The 17,129-nt window shown below is 39.5% G+C and overlaps 8 protein-coding genes and 1 non-coding gene across 9 annotated transcripts; 2 read left to right on the top strand and 7 right to left on the bottom strand.

Moving 5' to 3' along the window:
- Positions 1 to 62: 62 nt before the first annotated feature.
- On the top strand, positions 63 to 503 carry IMG2 (mitochondrial 54S ribosomal protein mL49; the record flags this gene model as incomplete). Its single annotated transcript, XM_056226490.1, has 1 exon — positions 63 to 503. The coding sequence occupies one exon, from the start codon at positions 63 to 65 to the stop codon at positions 501 to 503; it is 441 nt and encodes a 146-aa protein (XP_056080761.1).
- Positions 504 to 596: 93 nt separating this feature from the next.
- Positions 597 to 1,553, bottom strand: CPR4 (peptidylprolyl isomerase family protein CPR4; the record flags this gene model as incomplete). Its single annotated transcript, XM_056226489.1, has 1 exon — positions 597 to 1,553. The coding sequence occupies one exon, from the start codon at positions 1,551 to 1,553 to the stop codon at positions 597 to 599; it is 957 nt and encodes a 318-aa protein (XP_056080760.1).
- Positions 1,554 to 1,829: 276 nt separating this feature from the next.
- On the bottom strand, positions 1,830 to 3,389 carry ATG15 (triglyceride lipase ATG15; the record flags this gene model as incomplete). Its single annotated transcript, XM_056226488.1, has 1 exon — positions 1,830 to 3,389. The coding sequence occupies one exon, from the start codon at positions 3,387 to 3,389 to the stop codon at positions 1,830 to 1,832; it is 1,560 nt and encodes a 519-aa protein (XP_056080759.1).
- A 919-nt stretch (positions 3,390 to 4,308) lies between these two features.
- Positions 4,309 to 7,407, top strand: SED4 (GTPase-activating protein SED4; the record flags this gene model as incomplete). Its single annotated transcript, XM_056226487.1, has 1 exon — positions 4,309 to 7,407. One exon carries the CDS (start codon positions 4,309 to 4,311, stop codon positions 7,405 to 7,407), a length of 3,099 nt encoding a protein of 1,032 aa, XP_056080758.1.
- Positions 7,408 to 7,581: 174 nt separating this feature from the next.
- On the bottom strand, positions 7,582 to 9,045 carry RAD18 (E3 ubiquitin-protein ligase RAD18; the record flags this gene model as incomplete). Its single annotated transcript, XM_056226486.1, has 1 exon — positions 7,582 to 9,045. One exon carries the CDS (start codon positions 9,043 to 9,045, stop codon positions 7,582 to 7,584), a length of 1,464 nt encoding a protein of 487 aa, XP_056080757.1.
- Positions 9,046 to 9,524: 479 nt separating this feature from the next.
- Positions 9,525 to 11,213, bottom strand: HCM1 (Hcm1p; the record flags this gene model as incomplete). Its single annotated transcript, XM_056226485.1, has 1 exon — positions 9,525 to 11,213. One exon carries the CDS (start codon positions 11,211 to 11,213, stop codon positions 9,525 to 9,527), a length of 1,689 nt encoding a protein of 562 aa, XP_056080756.1.
- A 519-nt stretch (positions 11,214 to 11,732) lies between these two features.
- On the bottom strand, positions 11,733 to 12,206 carry BUD31 (U2 snRNP complex subunit BUD31; the record flags this gene model as incomplete). The annotated part of the gene is made up of 1 exon (XM_056226484.1): positions 11,733 to 12,206. The coding sequence occupies one exon, from the start codon at positions 12,204 to 12,206 to the stop codon at positions 11,733 to 11,735; it is 474 nt and encodes a 157-aa protein (XP_056080755.1).
- Positions 12,207 to 12,489: 283 nt separating this feature from the next.
- Positions 12,490 to 12,588, bottom strand: Smki_3.trna9S. The gene is given in 2 exon segments: positions 12,490 to 12,534; positions 12,552 to 12,588. It is a non-coding gene; the product is annotated as a tRNA-Ser (tRNA).
- Positions 12,589 to 14,815: 2,227 nt separating this feature from the next.
- On the bottom strand, positions 14,816 to 16,696 carry TVS1 (Tvs1p; the record flags this gene model as incomplete). The annotated part of the gene is made up of 1 exon (XM_056226483.1): positions 14,816 to 16,696. One exon carries the CDS (start codon positions 16,694 to 16,696, stop codon positions 14,816 to 14,818), a length of 1,881 nt encoding a protein of 626 aa, XP_056080754.1.
- Between the last annotated feature and the right edge of the window lie 433 nt (positions 16,697 to 17,129).

Raw genomic sequence — 17,129 nt, 5'->3', positions numbered from 1 at the left:
ATTCAAAGAAAGGATGTTCTTCCAAAGTAAGTTGTCCCGAGTGTTGCAGTGTAAGTAAAATCATGATTAGATTGTTTGCTACTAAATGTTGCGCTAGAGGGAAGCGTTTTTCAGGATCAGCTACTGTTTCCATATATCAGACGTTAAGATATGTATCCAGCAGCCCGAATAAGGCTGGTGAAGCCCCAATTTTCCCAAAATTGAAAGACGTGAAAATGGAGGAGCTCATAGGAAACAATAATTTTGGTAAAAAGACTTACTTCGTGGAAAGAAGTAGTACAGGGAACTTGCCGGTATATTCCGCTTACAAAAACGGTGGGAACAAGGTTATCACAGAGATCAGAAAAATTCAAGGGGATATAATTCAATTAAGGAATGACTTGCAGGAACAACTGCCTTTCATACCCAAAGGATTTTGGTCTGTAGTGATGCAATCGAAAAAAATTATCATTAAGGGCAATGCTGTAGAAACGGTCAAAAGGGTATTAACCAAAAAGTTCTAGTTGTTACTAATGTATAAATAAAATAACTGTCATGTATATATTTTAAGTAAAACCATAGCCATGTGAACGTCAAATCAACCAAAAATAATTTCATCATTTAGGTCTTAATGAGACCGTACGATGCTTGTCGTTCACGCACTTGTAAATAATGAAACAAAAACCGAGAACAGTTAGACACATCAAGGCTCTGGAGCATGGATGGTTTAGATCGTACGATGTTTTTCCAGCAAAAACGGGTGACGCAATTACGGTTTCATCTTTTTTGAATATGCTTTCCAAAGTGGAACCAACAGAAGTATCACCGTTTCTAAACTTCTGAACACGTTCTTTGTATGCAGAGTGCAAGTCTTCAGCGTTACTAATTCTTAATGTTTCTAAAACTATGTACAAAAACTGTAATTCGTGCTCAGGTTTTCCATATTCGTCTGTTTTTGTAAATTGAATAGCGTCCATCAGTTCGTCTAGACCAGAAGTTATTTGACCAAATACGACACTTTTATTATCTAGTTCCTGATTGCCATCCACACCAGTGGTGATTATGAATTCCGAAGTGTTAGAATCAGGCCCGAAGTAGGCCATTGCGAGCCTCCCAGGCCTGTCATGTTTTATATCAAAGTTTTCGTCGTCAAATTTAGGTCCGTAAACACTAAAGGGGCCTACATCAGGGGCGACCATGCCGCCTCGGATGTACTTGTTAGGATAGACCTTTGTGATTTTGGTATTACGGTAAGAGTACCTATGGATATCTTTGGGGTCCTGTCCTTCAATCACAGCCTTAACACCACGCCCCAACAGAGCAAAGTTGTTCACTGTCTTGGGAACTACAGTACCGTATAATTCGAACGTTAGATCAGCTTCTTTCCTTGAATCCGAAGAAGGGTCAAAGTACTCGATAGTGATTGTTCCAAGGTGTGTAGCAGGGGGATTAGGCTCGTACTTTTTCTCTAGATCCACATCTTTAGAGGTAAGAAGTTTCTCTGATGAAGGTGCAGCATGTACTTGATAAAGCACTAACGAATATAAGCAGAGAAGAAATGATTTCAACCACATATTGTTGTTGAACTTATCCGAAAGGGGCGTTTATTTATTCCGATATCCTTCTTTCTGAGCGCGTACTATTAATTGGTAGTAATTGAAATAGTGTATCAGTGACTGATTGGTCGCGCTTGGCAGAGACTGTTCACTTTAACATTGTGTTAATATAGTAACTATATGTCGTTTAGCTCAGCCTTTGAGTTCCCAAAATGATGCATTATCCATCAAACAATGAAAAAAGGACGCACAAGCCCTGAAAGATAACAAAAGGGTTGAAAACATGTATGGGTCTTACAAATCGTATTTGGTGCAGAAACCCAGCCAATTGCGACCTATACAGGTAGATGAAGAGGTGGTAGCAGTAGTGCCTGTTGTCCTCGTGGGTGCCACCTGGCTTTTAGTGCTGGTGATAAGCCTCGATGAGGATTCCCAGCTTCTGCTTGGAACAAAGTTCCAGTTGTAGCAATCGACGCAAGGTTCCGGTTCCACGCATTTGGCCGCATGATCGTAGCCAAGAAGGACTTCGTCAATAACCTTGTGAATTCTATGGTTGAACATATTGACACTCCAACCCTTATCATTGACCACATCGTAGACACATACTCTACCTGTGTGGCACGCGGTCTCCATAGCGTAACCTACCAGTGAGCAACTCGAACTGGCTCCATTGCATGTACCCATGAAAATCGGATCTGCGTTGTGACCGAAATGCCAAATACCCTCCAAATATGAAGGTAGGCCTGGTGGAAAGGGCAGGTGGAGCCTTCTCGAAGCTAGTAGCTCTCCTGGCGACTCGAACGCGACTACAGGCAGCCCAAACGTGCGGCCCAGTAGACTGGCTAATGCACCACCCAGTGAGTGACCTGTGACCCATATGGCTGAGTCTGGGTATTCTTTCAATACGGCCTTATATATGTCAATGATTGCAGAGTAAAATCTGTCCTTACGTCTCAGCTCTTTTTCTAGGCAAGATTCATCACATGTATACGACTTCACATAGCAATCGCACACAGTTGTCCATAGGTAGCTCACTCTTGCACAACAACACGAAAATAACAAGTTATCGTTGATTTTATCATTTCCTGTAGTTTCATCTTCTCCTGACCCTGGTAGGCCTTGTGCGCTAGTTCCTTTTACTGAGAGCACCACGATGTTTTCTAGCTCATTGTAGAATACGTGGCCGCGGATGCCGTCACCATCCCAACCAAAATCTTCTGGTTCTGTTTCATTCCATGGTTCTGTGACATTGCGCCAGTCTCCGGTTTGTGGTATCCTTACATATGCATTGGACGACATTAGCGCTAATGAAACCACAGTATCTCTATCGGTGACATTGGGCGCCACAATATTATCATCCATCCACATCGCGTATTCCTCATCCTCCGTCATGTATGTCTCCCCGTATATATACGACTCCATGAAATCGGGATCTCTTTGTTTCATCCGCTTCATTGTCAGTGGCATACCCTGCAGTTCGAAGTCAAAATCAAATGGGTTTGTTGTCGTGTACTCAGAATTATTGCTCCATGGGTTTTCTTGGCCTTCGCTATCTTGTTTTTGGGCTGCGCTTTCTTGATACAATATCCCGGCCTGGTGAATAAGTTCTGGAGTTACATCCAGTTTCTGATGCAAACGATGGTTTGCTCCAACACCATGTCTATAGATCGACTTGAGCCTAAACGTTTTCTGTAATTTTTGATCCAGGGCCTCCCTGGGCGATTTCTTGTCTACTTGCAAACGCCCCGGTACAACTGAATAGTAAGCGACAACACAAAGTAGGAAAAAAACTAGCATGTATCCTAGATGCAAGGGAGAAGCATGTTTCTTGCTTGAAGAGCGTTTATGCAGCATTCAGTATAGTATTCCCTTATTTGCTTTCTTTCCCTCAATTGTTCTGCTCTGATCGGTTCCCGATTTGATGATAACAATATTCTGGTCTAGGACGCTTTTCTCAAAAGTATGCAAACGATTGATACTGGTTTAAAGTCCTTAAAATCCCTTTTAATTGATAGGAAGAAGCGTTAAGGTTTCCTGACGCGATAAAGGAAGTCCATCCATCTATATCTACATATTCTTATTATGTACTGTTGAACTATCGTACGGGTAACGACAATTACCTTGAAAAATGTGGTAATTCACATTGTCGTTCTACCTAGTAAAGCCATCATTATTACGAAGCAATAAGATCATAAATATACTACATTAAGCTGAAGCGCCTCATTTCTTGCCTTCTGATTATATCTTTTCTTACTATATTGCTAGAATAGCATCATTGCTTATGAAAGCAAACAAAAAAGCCACAAATGTTGGGAAAAAAAATGCTAAAAGGCCCCACTGGGCGAAAAGCAATGAGGTATATGTACCTGTAGTAGTGCTCGATCATTATATTTGTACATAGCCTGGCTCATTTGGTTTTTAATTCGAGGTACATTAGTACGCTTAAACGATACACTTTGTGTTCCGTAAAAGATGATATATTAACTAGCCCTACATTGATGGTCCCCATAACCTAGTTATCCAAGCACAGGGTTTATGAGCCCTTCCTTTTTTTTAGAATAGCCCTCCTGTCCTTTTTCTTGGTTTTAGCAATTTCGTTAAGATCTCGAGCGTTATAGAGTGCAAATGACAATTATAAACGCTTCAAATATTTCACCTTCATGAACGCTTCGAACAACGGAGGTTATTTGTCAACAAGGCATCGTATATCACTGTTATTCGTTCTTTTTTCACTTTTTTCGCCTTCTCTATTATTAGAAGAACTAGCATTATAATGAGTGGCGACTCTGCAAATTATGATGTCGGATACCCGATATATGGTGCTAAATTTATCAATGAAGACACTTTACTGGTGGCTGGTGGTGGTGGTAAGTTCAATTCCTCATTTCCAAATAAAATCACTGCTCTGAAGGTGAACTTTCAGAAAAAGAAGCGCATTAGAAGGTTCCGTGAGATAACTTTAGATTCGATGGACGATGCGCCAACTTCATTGGATTGTAACAACAATCTGATTCTGGTAGGTTGTAATGAATTATTTAATGAATCTTCAGTGGAGAACGTCAATCATCATCTGAGAAAGTTTATGTTTGAACAAGAACATTTGAAATTTGTGGCTAGTATTGATTTCAACAGAACTACGGACCCATCCGTTTTCACCAAGTTTGTTTATATTGATCAAAGGGCTACAGTAGCAGCAATTGCGTCTTCTGCAGTGCCCAGTGTGATTAGAATAATTGATCCTAGGAACTTGACCGAAAATTACGAAATTGAAACAGGGAAGGAAGTTAACGATTTGCATTTCGCTCCCAACGGTATTTTGCTGTCGTATATCACTTCTAACTCCTTGGAAGTAGCGTCTGTTAGGGATGGGAAGTTCGTGGCAAGAAAAACAGATTTTGATAAAAACCTTATTCTTTCTAAAATCAGATTTATTAATGATGATACACTGCTTGTTGCCGCATCATTATCGAATTCCGATGGTGTTTCTTTGTTGAAAATAGGTGTAAGCTCGAGGGGGGTCAAAATCTTAAAAACTGCACCCTTCATGTTTGATTTAAATGTAATAACATCGATGGATGTTTCTCCAAATGGCCAGTTTATTGGGATATCGTCTAACGATAACTCAATTGCAATCATCAATGTTGGAAAGCTAGAACTGGTGCAGTTAGTGCCAAGAGTGCATGAATCTAACATAACAAGAGTCACGTTCTCTCCGAACTCTAAATATTTGGCCAGCACTTCTATGGGGAACACGATCAATGTGCTGAAACTTTCTATTACATCGTCATCAATCTTAAGGAAGATTTGGAACTTTTTTGTGAATTTTGTTTTGTTAGTAGTCTTAGCGGGGGCTGTTCAATTAGGCTACAAACATGATTTACATGGCCTTCTCTACAGGCATGCCCATGATATATACAATTCCAAATTCAAAGGAAACACCTTTGTGGATCAAGGATCATCTTATTGTTCTACGGTCAGCGACGACTACAGAGGTATCACAGAAACTGCAGATATCGTCAGTGCCAATGATTTAACGAGAGATATCAGCACTGAGTTATCCTTATTTGATACCAGCACTATGAAAACAATCGTGGAAGACCTAACAAGTTCTGTTTGGATATCACCATCATCTATTTCAGAGGTCCCTTCACTGGATTCACCTACAGAAATCCCATGCTCTTTTTCTTCGAAAACTTCAGATTTTGTTACTAGCGACCTCCCAATGTCCTCTTTATCCTTTACAGAAAGGGCTACTAGTGAGCAGATTTTGTCTTCATCCACTTCTGAGCTTGCAAAACCAATTACCTCTTCCGCAATATCCACCATCGCTGAAACAAATATAACACCACTAAATGCAGAGTCCATAACTTCACCTTTGGAGCCTATTACAGAATATCCCGAGTCAATTTTATATTCGAGTGAGCAAGCTTCCCCACTTGTAGTGGTACAATCAGATAATCAAAGAGTAACGAGTACAGATGGTGAATCTAAAATGGTAATAAGTGAAATGACATCGCCATCGCCATTATTGACACATTCGCTCTCACATACGCCGTCTTCATTGTTATCCTTATCAGCTATATCAACTGCTGCCGCTTCATCAGCATTATCCACTGATCTCGTCACTATAATTACTACAACACGCACAAATCCAACCAATGGTCCAGCTGAACTATCTTCTATAGACAACTTGAAAATCGCACCCACAAGGGAAGTTTACAAGACAAAAATAATCACTGAAGTCATTACAAAAATTGAATATAGAAACATGCCTGTATCTAGTTATGAAGCAACAACTGGGCAACATATCGAAGCATTGTCTTCATGGTCATTGACACCCACAAACACAATGATTTCTCGGTCTTTAACTGAAATCGAGCCTATGGCATCAGAATTACAGAGCATGGTTGAAACACCTGCAGATCTTACTTCCAGGGAGTCAATAATTGATCAAATCAAGTCCAATTTGACCTCATATGAAAATTCCTCGCTAATATCAGCATCCAGGGATTCCACTACCTTTCATCGAAAGTCATTTTCTGATTCATCCATAATCTCTAGCCTCCAATCAATGGAACTTCCAACTGTAACTACTACTTCTTTTGATTCTGTATCAACTTCTTCAGCCTCCACTTCAATTGTTTCGAGTACTCATCCCATCCCCGAGCTTGTTTCATCGGTTATTGAGGAGACTGTAACCAGTTCATTCTCGGAAACAAAAATGCAGGGGGATGATGCTTCTTCCATTGAGAGCTTAGGACATACCAGTATTCGTGCAGATAGTATACAAACATCAGGGATTAATTTTGCTAATCCTCCCTCATCAAACTCTACGATTATTGAAAAAATTTCCTCACTATCTACAACTTCTGGCAGCAGTAGTATTAATTCTGTTACCACACCAGCTGATAAAGATGCGTCCTTATTCATGGAATCTGGACCAATTCCAGTGTCTCACCCGATACCAAATATAACTATAACAACTCCATCGTTTATAAGCGATTCGCGTGAAATGACTGCTGGTTCAATTGCCGCAACAGGATTGGTACAAAAAGAAATCATGATAGAGGTGGGAGCTCTGAAAAACATACCTAAACCATCCGACACACACCAGAACATCAATACTTTTGTCTCTCAACCATCTGCAACGGAAACCTACACTTCTGTTTATGAAGAAGGCATCAGTAGCACCTCCTCATCTAGTGAATTGGTTTCACCATTAAACATAGAAACCACCACTTTGCCTAATGCGCTGATTCCTTCGGGAGCAACTATAGCACCTTCAGATAACAACTTGGATTCAAACATAGTCTATGGCGGTAACCAAACAGCAGAGACGGTAAATAACGCCAACCTTCATGATGAATTATAAGTAATAAGTTTCAATATTTATGATAATGTTAAATATGATTACATAGCTTTGTGCACATATCTTTATGGTATCTCATTAAGATTCCTGTTTTGTCCATCATTAAAAATAATACAAGTGCTGTCCATTAACGAATCTGTGAAAGCTGACAAGTAGCCAAACTTATATATAGATACCTCAATCGTTACCGGGTGGATCTTTACCATCTTCGTTCATATCCATCAATTCTCTTGATAAGTCAGCATCTGTTAAATCCTCATTGGGTAAATTTGCCTCATTACTTCCTCGCCTTTCCTTGTTAGTAGTCCCTTGCTCCTCCCCCATTTGCTGCCTTCTGGTTCCCTCGCAGCTTTGAACTTCTCTGCTATCGTCTTCGTTATTGATTAGTCCTGCTAAATCGGAACCCTTTGGTGAACCTGTCCTTATTTTTGATTTTGCTTCCTTGATAAGCCTGGCGAAATCTTTTCGAAACATAATAATCCATCCTTTTCTATTGAATTTATCATTTTTGAAATTTTCAAGTAATACTCTGTATGAAGAGGACTTTCCAATGCTTTTCATCATCATTAACTTGGAAATTCCACCATTCGTACTGTTATTTTGAGACGTCTTATTATGCGAAACATCCCAGCTTAATAATTGTCTTTTAAGTTCAGCTTCATCAACGGGATCTAAAGAATCACAAAAATTTGAATTCCAAATCATTTCATAGTGATTGTATCTTCTAATCATGTTTTGCCTGGTACCATTAGTTGATAACCCTAATGATGACAGTTTCTGTTTTATTTGAGATTGGGTCATAGACGTAAAATTAATTTTTGGGAGTCTCTGGTGTTCTGCACTTATCATTGAATTTAGATATTTATCCACATGTGAGGTCTTATCACTATGGCTTCTATCAACTTCTGGAGTTTGCGACTTTAGCCTAGGTGTCTCTTTGCCCTGCGTTTTTGAGTCTTGAATAAAGTTTGGCGAGACATTTGGTTTTTTTCCCAGCGATTGTAAAGTTAAGCACTCATCCAAATGAGTCTTTTCAAGGGATTTAAGAGGATAGAATTGCTGACAAATAGGGCATTGAGCCATTTGATCATTTGATTTGGATTTTCTCTTAATCCGTTCACTTCTAAACATCGCAAAATTCCTTTTAGATGGCTTAGAACTTAGCGGTAATATATCAGTCATCGATCTTTTGGCGGGTTTTCTTTCACTCGTTGCCACAATTTGTAAATCATCATCGGCGGCGTTTGAACTCTCATTTTCAGACTCAGATGTAAGTTCTATCAACGAGGAATCCTGTGGATTTCGTCCTTTATTATTCCCAGGCGTAGTGATAGGTTTCTGTATTTTTAACGCATTCAGTAAGGAAGATCGTACATCTGTGTAACATTGAATGATTTCATTAACAAGGAACTCACTTCTAAGTAAGGATTCCCTGAACTCATAAAGGCATAGAGGGCAATTCGGTTGATTATTCAAATGTGTTCTAATGCAAAGGGAACAAAATGTGTGACCGCAAGGTGTTAACACGGGGACCTTTAAAAAATCTTTACAAATGTGGCACCTTAAAAGTGTATCCAATTGGTATAGATTTGGTATTGAAGTGGTTCTGAAGTCACTTGCAGTGGTTATTTGGTGATCCATGTGTTCTAAGCAATCTTCTCAGTGGTCGTGATCGTAACTTGCACTTATTATTTCTCATGATATGGTATAGTTCAAATGTTATTCAGTTTTTTACTTTATATTGAAAAAAATACTAAGGCAACGGGATTAGTAAAAATTGAAAAATAGATCAAAGAATGAAACTAAGTGAAATGGTACGGAAGTCCAGTCAAAAAAACTGTTACTAAAAATCCGTAAGGATTAAATTAAAATATATAATTATGTACTTTAAAAAAAACTTGTATCATTTTGTTATGATTACACTTTTTACTCCCTCCTTGATCATTATAAGAAGAGAAAAGAAGTTAATTGACCGACAATAAAATGAGGTTAAAAAGAAAATGCTATGTGATATGATAACTCCAGCCCAGGTTAGGACTCATCCGACCATTTACGATGAATCCATGAGATTAAGAATAGTAAATTTCAATGGGGAAAATGAAAATGGGAATGAAAAAAAATCAATTTTTCTCATTACCACAATCTTTGGAAGAGTGATTGAGATAAGGATGGTTATCTGCTAATTTTTCACCCTCAGGAAGGTTTTCAGTCGCACGCTTCCAAACAGAATAAACATCTACGCCAAAGAGACCGCTTGATGCGAATTTGGAATTTGTTGCATTTGTTAGAACATCAGGCGCAGAGGATTTCCTTGGTGAAATTTGGGTTTCTAACGTGCCTCCTGGCGTCGTGATATACCTGATCGGAGTCTCTATAGCTCTAAATAAGGGAGAGCAGTACAAGTCTTCGAAAAGATGTGAAGGAGTTTGCCATTTTCTTAAAATTGAGTTGCCATCCTTAGGTGTGCTTATCAACTGCGATGGAGTCTTCTCTACGGCGTCGAAATGTTTCATTTTTGGCGTCTTCAGTAGGTCCGCAGCATGAGAGGAAGATGGAGGTGGGAGTTGGGAATTGGAATATGATTGCTGAGATTGTGGTTTCGACATAAGCGCAAGATTTTTCTGATCATACAGTTTCAATGGCGAATACGGAAGTGGGTCGAGTAGAGAACCAGCCCCTACATTACTTCGAAGTGGAGACAAATCTTCAAAATTAGAATTGAACGAGGTGAAGTATTTTCTGAAATTTTGAGGAGACTTTGCGCAAGTTATAGGGAGTGTATTAAATCTATTTGCCTGAGTGATGCTATTGTTTTTGGAACCAATTTGAAAATGATCTTTGGAATCCATCAACGACGGTAAACCCAAGGACGTATGGTACTTTTTCATTACATAAGGAGGTTCCAAGGCATCAATACTGTTATCATCGTGTTCTATCATGTTTCGCATCGAATTTAGATTTTGTTGCGGATTTAATGTATTATCTGTCTTCAATTGCGGTATTTGATCTAGTTGGGAGACTTTTAATATTGGAGAAGAATTTAACTGAATTTCGATTGAGGGAAATTTTCCTGCTTCTTCTGCTTCTTCTACTTCCTGCTGGTCAGAAAGATCACTATTACATTTAACGTCTTCCGCTTCTTGCAACTCATCAGGTGTAGCATCTATCTCGAAATACTTCTCAATGTCTCGTAATGAATTCTTCACAAAATCATAACCACGATTTTCACCTTTGAAAAATTTTATTTCAGCGCCTGGTCTTACCTCCCAGAAATGACCCTTACCATCACACGACTTTTCTGTCTTGATGAATGCATCATTTAGCGACAAGTTGTGTCTTATAGAGTTTTGCCAACTAGCGTCCTTCGGTTTATAATAAGGAAAGTGAACATGAATCCAATAGTATATCTGAGATAGCGTAAGTTTCCCCTCCTGCGATTGCAAGATAGCCAAGCATATCAAAGTTGCGTAAGAATATGGAGGTTTCTTGGCAAGTTCACCATTTATTCTTCTCCTTTCCAAAGATTGAAGAATCTCCTCTAACGTCAAATTACCATTGGAACGCGCGCATGTGTCCGATCTTTGACGCTTGGCCTTGGATGGAGCAATGGGAGACGAGTGATCTGGTGACAGAGGATGCGACAATCTCTTATCTACGTCCTTCCCCGTTCTTCTCACAGTCGAGCTAGGAGGAGTAATCATTTCCTTGTCATCTTCTAGGGTTCTCTTGGCGTGAGCTAATAGCATTGTGCCCTTTTCGGTTAGAAAACTGTTTTGCTCACCATTGATGGATATATCTTCATTCATCATTGAAAGCTTCGGATTTCTGTTAATTTTTTTTTTCTTGCTTCAAGTAATTGGCAGCTTCAGTCGATAGAAGGAGCCCAAATGGTAGAGACGAGGAAGCAGAAATAAAGGGGGAAAGAATTAAAATACGATACAAAGCGTCAGAACCTGTGTTAAGATATACTCTACTCTATATGATTTTCAATTAATCATGCAACATATATTTAAAGTTTGAAAAAGATCGAAGGGCACCGCAAGGGAGGAAAAGAATTGATATTTGGTTTTAAATTAAGACGCGTTCTTAGTTAGTGTTTCAGATACTTTATTACATCCTTAGGTTTTAACGCGTTCTCCTTATCCCGAAAAAAAAAAAGGAAAAAAAGCTATTTTCGCGTCGCGTTCTCGCGTCCGTTCTATTTTTCGCGTTTTTTATTGACCAAACAGGGAAGTTAATCATTTTGGACGAAGACGCCATTCTAAATAATAGTAGTGGTAATTACATGGCCAGAACAATACTGTAACGTGCATACATGCATATACTTCTTAATCTGTGCTTGAACATCCCCTGCAGCCGCAATGGACGCATTGATGGAAGGAGACCTGAGTGCCTTTCTTGTGTGCTTCTTCTTCCAGCTGTGCACGAGGCACCCTGCAGATGCAAGTGCTACCGTTGTTGGTTTCGTTCTTTTGAATGCAGCGCAGACAACACAGTTTTTCATATCCAGCCTTGCGCCATTTGGCAATAAGTAGTTTGTCTGCGTACTTTTCCTTCAGCAACCAGTGGTACAGATCTTTGGAGATGGTCTTTCTCTTGTAATACAGGGTATATATGTATCTAGACCGCTGGTGGTGAAGCTGCATTATTTCCCAGAGCTGTTCAGTGGACTTTGTAGCGAGCTTAGATGACTTGTCCCTTTGCGCATCTCTGAGTTGGATTTCGAAATCGGTTAGGGTTGGCTTGATTTTTTCGAACCCGTCAGGTGCAGGTTTGGATCTTCTCGTCTTCACACGCGGCATGATGGTTATGCGAGAGGGGATGAGCTTTTCTGTTCTTGGTAGCTGTAGATGTGTTAGAATAATGGGTCCTTGAAAATATTTTTTTTTTTTCAATTCTTCCACTTTCCGTTGTGAACGATAAATGTATAATGCCGTTAAGAGCTAGTCAATATCATTGCCTAGGTTCTTCTCACGATCGTGTGGTTGGCCCTGCATTGATTAGACATGGATGTAATTCTTTGACTAGAGTGGGTAAAAATTGTCTCAATAACACTATCATTAATAGCTTGAAATAAAAAAAATACGACACCAGCAGGATTTGAACCAGCGCGGGCAGAGCCCAAGAGATAGCCGAACTTTAATTTATTCGAGTCTCTCGCCTTAACCACTCGGCCATAGTGCCATTTTGACTTGTTGTTGTTGTATTACGGGCTCGAGTGATACCGGGATGTCTTGACAATCCTAATATACTATCTTAGGGAAGTAACTTATTGTCAAAACGACTTATCAACTTAATTCACGGGATGTTACTTATCCTATATATTATATAAGATATGGTTTATACTAAATAGTGGAAGCGCGGAATCTCGGATCTAACTAATTGTTCAGGTATTTATACATTTGATTAGTTCAGCTCGGAAAAGCAGAGTTTTACCTTATGTTGTTCAATCTGTTCGTTTCGTTATAAGATTGTTTCATATGTGTTTTATGAACGTTTAGAATGATGTATTGTCATACTGACGTATCTCATCTTAAGATACAACAGTTGTCTGTTATATTACGGGCTATGATAATACCGGGATGTCCTGACAATCCTAATATACTATCTTAGGGAAGTAACTTGTTGTCAAAACGACTTCTCAACTTGATTCACGGAATGTTGCTTATCCAATATATTATATAAGTGTTGATAATTAGTTGTTTAGTAAATTGTAATAATTAAGAATAGTCGTTCTTTCCTAATCTATATAAGAGAGGTATATAAAACACACGCTGATTGGTTATATTAAACCAAAAGGTTCAGACATAAATCAGAGTGTTGATGATAAGAATTTGATGATAACTCATCTTCTTATATACTAAGTTCTGGACAATTAATAGATCTTTATCTTATTAGTGCAGGAAATTCTATAATTAGAATTTCCCTACTCCAATTTAATTGGTATCACCATAAGAAAGTTAGTATTAATTTACTTAACATTATTAGTATCATGTTAAAGAATGTTCGTCATCAACTACAACAATTTATATAAATAAATGTATAGTAGTAATCACTTATTCCAACAAATAATATTAGGTATGTAGATATACCAGAAGTTCTCCTCGGGGATTTAAGAATCCATAAAAGGGAATCCGCAATTCTACACAGTTCTATAAACATTATTATCATCGTTTTATATGTTGTTATTCATTGATCCTATTACATTATCAATCCTTGCGTTTCAGCTTCCACTAAATTAGATGACAGCTTTCCGTAACATACGTCATATTCTTACACCGTATATGATAATGTACTAGTAGTATGACTACTAGTTGATAGACGATAGTTGATTTTCTCACAACAGCTTTATATATCTCTCTCATATAATTCAAGAAAGAACGGCTTATTCTTAATTATCATAACTTACTAAACCACTGATTATCAACAATTTTATTGTTAGAATAAGAACCAGCTATCATCTGTCGACTAGTATTTGCATTGCTATTAAATTCTTGAGAGATTGATGAATTTTGAGATAATCGTTTGGATTCCATTGCTTAATAAGACAGTATTCTAAGGTATGCATAATACACTAGAAGTTCTCCTCAGGTATATAAGGAAACTAATAAACGGAATCCCTCATTCTACACAGTTTTTTTGAATACTTTTATTGTCATTTTTGTTGGAAGGTGATTTATTTTTCTTCATGACTAATCAATTAGAGATCATATGAAGTAATCAGACACAATACGCCATTGATGTTTCAGGATGGAGAATGATAAGCAGTAAAGTTGAAGATCTATTAGTTGAAAGATTAATAGGGCCAATCGGCGTGTGTTTTGTATAAATCTCTTATATAGTACAAGGAAATTTGCTTTAATTCACAATGTACTTCAATCTAAGCACTAACTACCTTAATTAAACAATGGAATCCTAAGAGTTATCTCCAATTGAACTGTCTTTCAAATGCAATAGTACAGTGCGTTGGGATATGAACCAACTATCTTCCATCGACTAGTATCGTATTTCTCACGGGTGATGGAAGAAACGTAGAAAAAGAAAGGATTTTATTATAATACTATGTAGAGCAACTAATTTCTCTTTTGTGGATTTTTACATCCTCAAAGAGAACCGCTGGCGTAGATATTATACATAATATCATTCATACCTTTTATCAAAATTGGAATCCCAGTAAATCGTCATTGAATTCAATTGGAATAAAGATTTAATTCTTTTATTGATGTCGCTTATTCATTTTAGGAACTTTGAATAGATACAGCGGATTTGAAATTGACTAGATACTGGATAAATTAATAATTAATAATTAGAGAAAATGGGTTGAGGGAAAAGGAAACATATATACTACCCATGGGTAATTTGGGGGGAGGGGGGAGGAGCAAAAGACCAAAAAGAAAGGTCATTGATGTGCTTAAAGACTGGTTTTTCTGGTTTTAATGAGTCTGTCCTTCCAAATAAATAAAATCATCTCCCAAGCCATCAGCAGAGACACAAACCCAACACTGAGGTTGAAAGTGAACATGGGGGTGAACCCTCTGTATTCCATGGCTTCGATGGATTGATCGGTGGACTCCATAAACACGAGGCCACCACAAAGTAGACAGAAAGACGTAATCAACTCCGTGAATGGCTTGGATGCGGTGCAGTTGGTGTTGGGCACTAAAAACAGGATCAAGAACGTCAGCAGACGGAAAAAGGACCCATATGACAGCAAGTACCCCCACTGGGTGTGAATGGTAGTTGAGAATTGTGAAGACTGTGCGTGCTGGGACATGAGGATACCGGTCCAAAATATGGTGAAAGCCGGGAAAGGGTTCGGAGAGTATCCCGGCGTGGCAGCGACCACATCGGTGTGCGAGTGTTTGCGAGCATGCTCGAATCGCCAGTGGTTTAGCTTGTATTCCGTGAGAAGTCCACACAGCCCAGTCCCTATGAACATGAAGGCAATAGATACGTGCTGCAGATCCTTGGCGGTCCATGCGCCGCCATTCCCTGCCAAGTGTTCCAAGAAGATGTTAGTAGACCCATAGAAAAAGATGAGGAACGATTCGATCGATTCCATGGTGAAAGTTCCCGCGGGCGCAAATCGGAACAGAAGATTCGAGGAACGCTCTTGAGAGAGCTGAGAGGTGAAGCAGATGTTGTTCCATGCCCAGCCGTATTTAGCTCCGAAACCGCAGTATCTTGCCAGAGAAACAACACCGAGGGTAAAAAACACGCCGCCTTTGATCCAGTGGGCTAAGAGATTGAAGATGCGGATACCCTTGCCGAGCAAGTTACCCACCGCGAAGCCAATGACCAGATCTACGAAGATATACATGAATAACGGGTACATTAGTATGTGATGCATCACATTAGCGGCGTATGAGAGCTGGGCGGCAAGGACCTGGTACTTTGTATTGGCAAACAAGACGCGGAAAACGGGGATATCTCGCGCAGATAGAGGTGGAGCTTCAATGAAGGCAACTTCATCGTCATTGTAATCTTCGTCACGCAAAGTGTTGTGGTTAGACGTACTGTCAGTCTCTTCCTCGCCATCAATGTGCTCCCGCTTGTTACTATTGATATTGCCGTTGTCCTGGTTGTTGTTGTTGTTGGTGGTGGTGTCAGAAGAGAGGGAAAACAACGTATCTCTATTAGAAGAAGGGCTGGGAGAGCCACGTGCGCTGTTGACTATGACGGGTGTGGACTCAAGGTCATCCAGCGGGATAGTGTCAACGGCATGGTAGTCTTTTTTCGATTCTGATGAGACGGGGACAGAGAGCACTGCAGCAAAAAAATGAACAGCCATGAGAACGAGAAGAAGCCCCGAGGTCGTGCCGTAGATATTGTGTGCATACCATTCATCTTCTGGGAAGGAGCTTTTAAACACTGAAAGTGCCACAACGGACGAAATACATATGCATAGGTTAACCAACAACAGGGGCAAGTACCACTTGGAAGAGGCCGCGCTTAGCGCCAGAGACACCGGGTAGAGCACGAATGCAATAAGAACCAGCGTGATAATGTGGAAACGAAGGGCACCCCTGTTTCCAGCTTGTGTCGTAAAATAGGTCGTAGTGTTGTAGCTTTCCCAGTATAATCTTTCCGCGGGGGTAAGTGAAGGCGATTGCAGAATAGGAACACCATGCAGATGTTTTGGTTCATGCGCCACAGGAACAATCGATGCCGTGGGTGAGACAGCAACAGATGCGAATGGTCTCATATCCGTGTCCATATCCATGTCACCATGAGCTATGACAAGTGCCGCCGCACAGCCAAGCAAACTTAATATCGAAACGAAACGCACCATCAGCGTTACTATATTTTCAGATTCGCGTATTTTAACACTACACTGCAAAACAGACTATAGCGTGCTACACTGCGACTTATACAAAAGACTAGTAGACCCTTGCAAATATTCTAGTAAAGCGAACTGTCTACCGCCGCTGGTACTCCCCTTATAACCAAAATAGTCCGTTAAGAGCCGGTAAAAAATTCGAAACAAAAAGACCGCTAAGAGCTCCGTGGAAAAGAAAATTGTCTTTGGTGGCAAAATTACCAGCCTTCGGCGGCTAATTATTCCGTAGTTCGGGACAATTATTACCTGTTGTCATTGGCATGATTGTAAAATCATGATTTCATGTATATAAATAATAAACGGATAGAAATATAGAGGATGTGTCGGCTATGAACTCATGTCCAGTGTAGCGTATAGAAAAGTGGCACACAGAATAAAAAGCGAG

Source organism: Saccharomyces mikatae (genome assembly GCF_947241705.1).
Source record: "Saccharomyces mikatae IFO 1815 strain IFO1815 genome assembly, chromosome: 3".
In the NCBI taxonomy this organism is placed as follows: Eukaryota; Fungi; Ascomycota; class Saccharomycetes; order Saccharomycetales; family Saccharomycetaceae; genus Saccharomyces; species Saccharomyces mikatae.
Note: the sequence above shows the minus strand (reverse complement) of the source record. Positions and strands in the feature narration are given on the sequence as shown.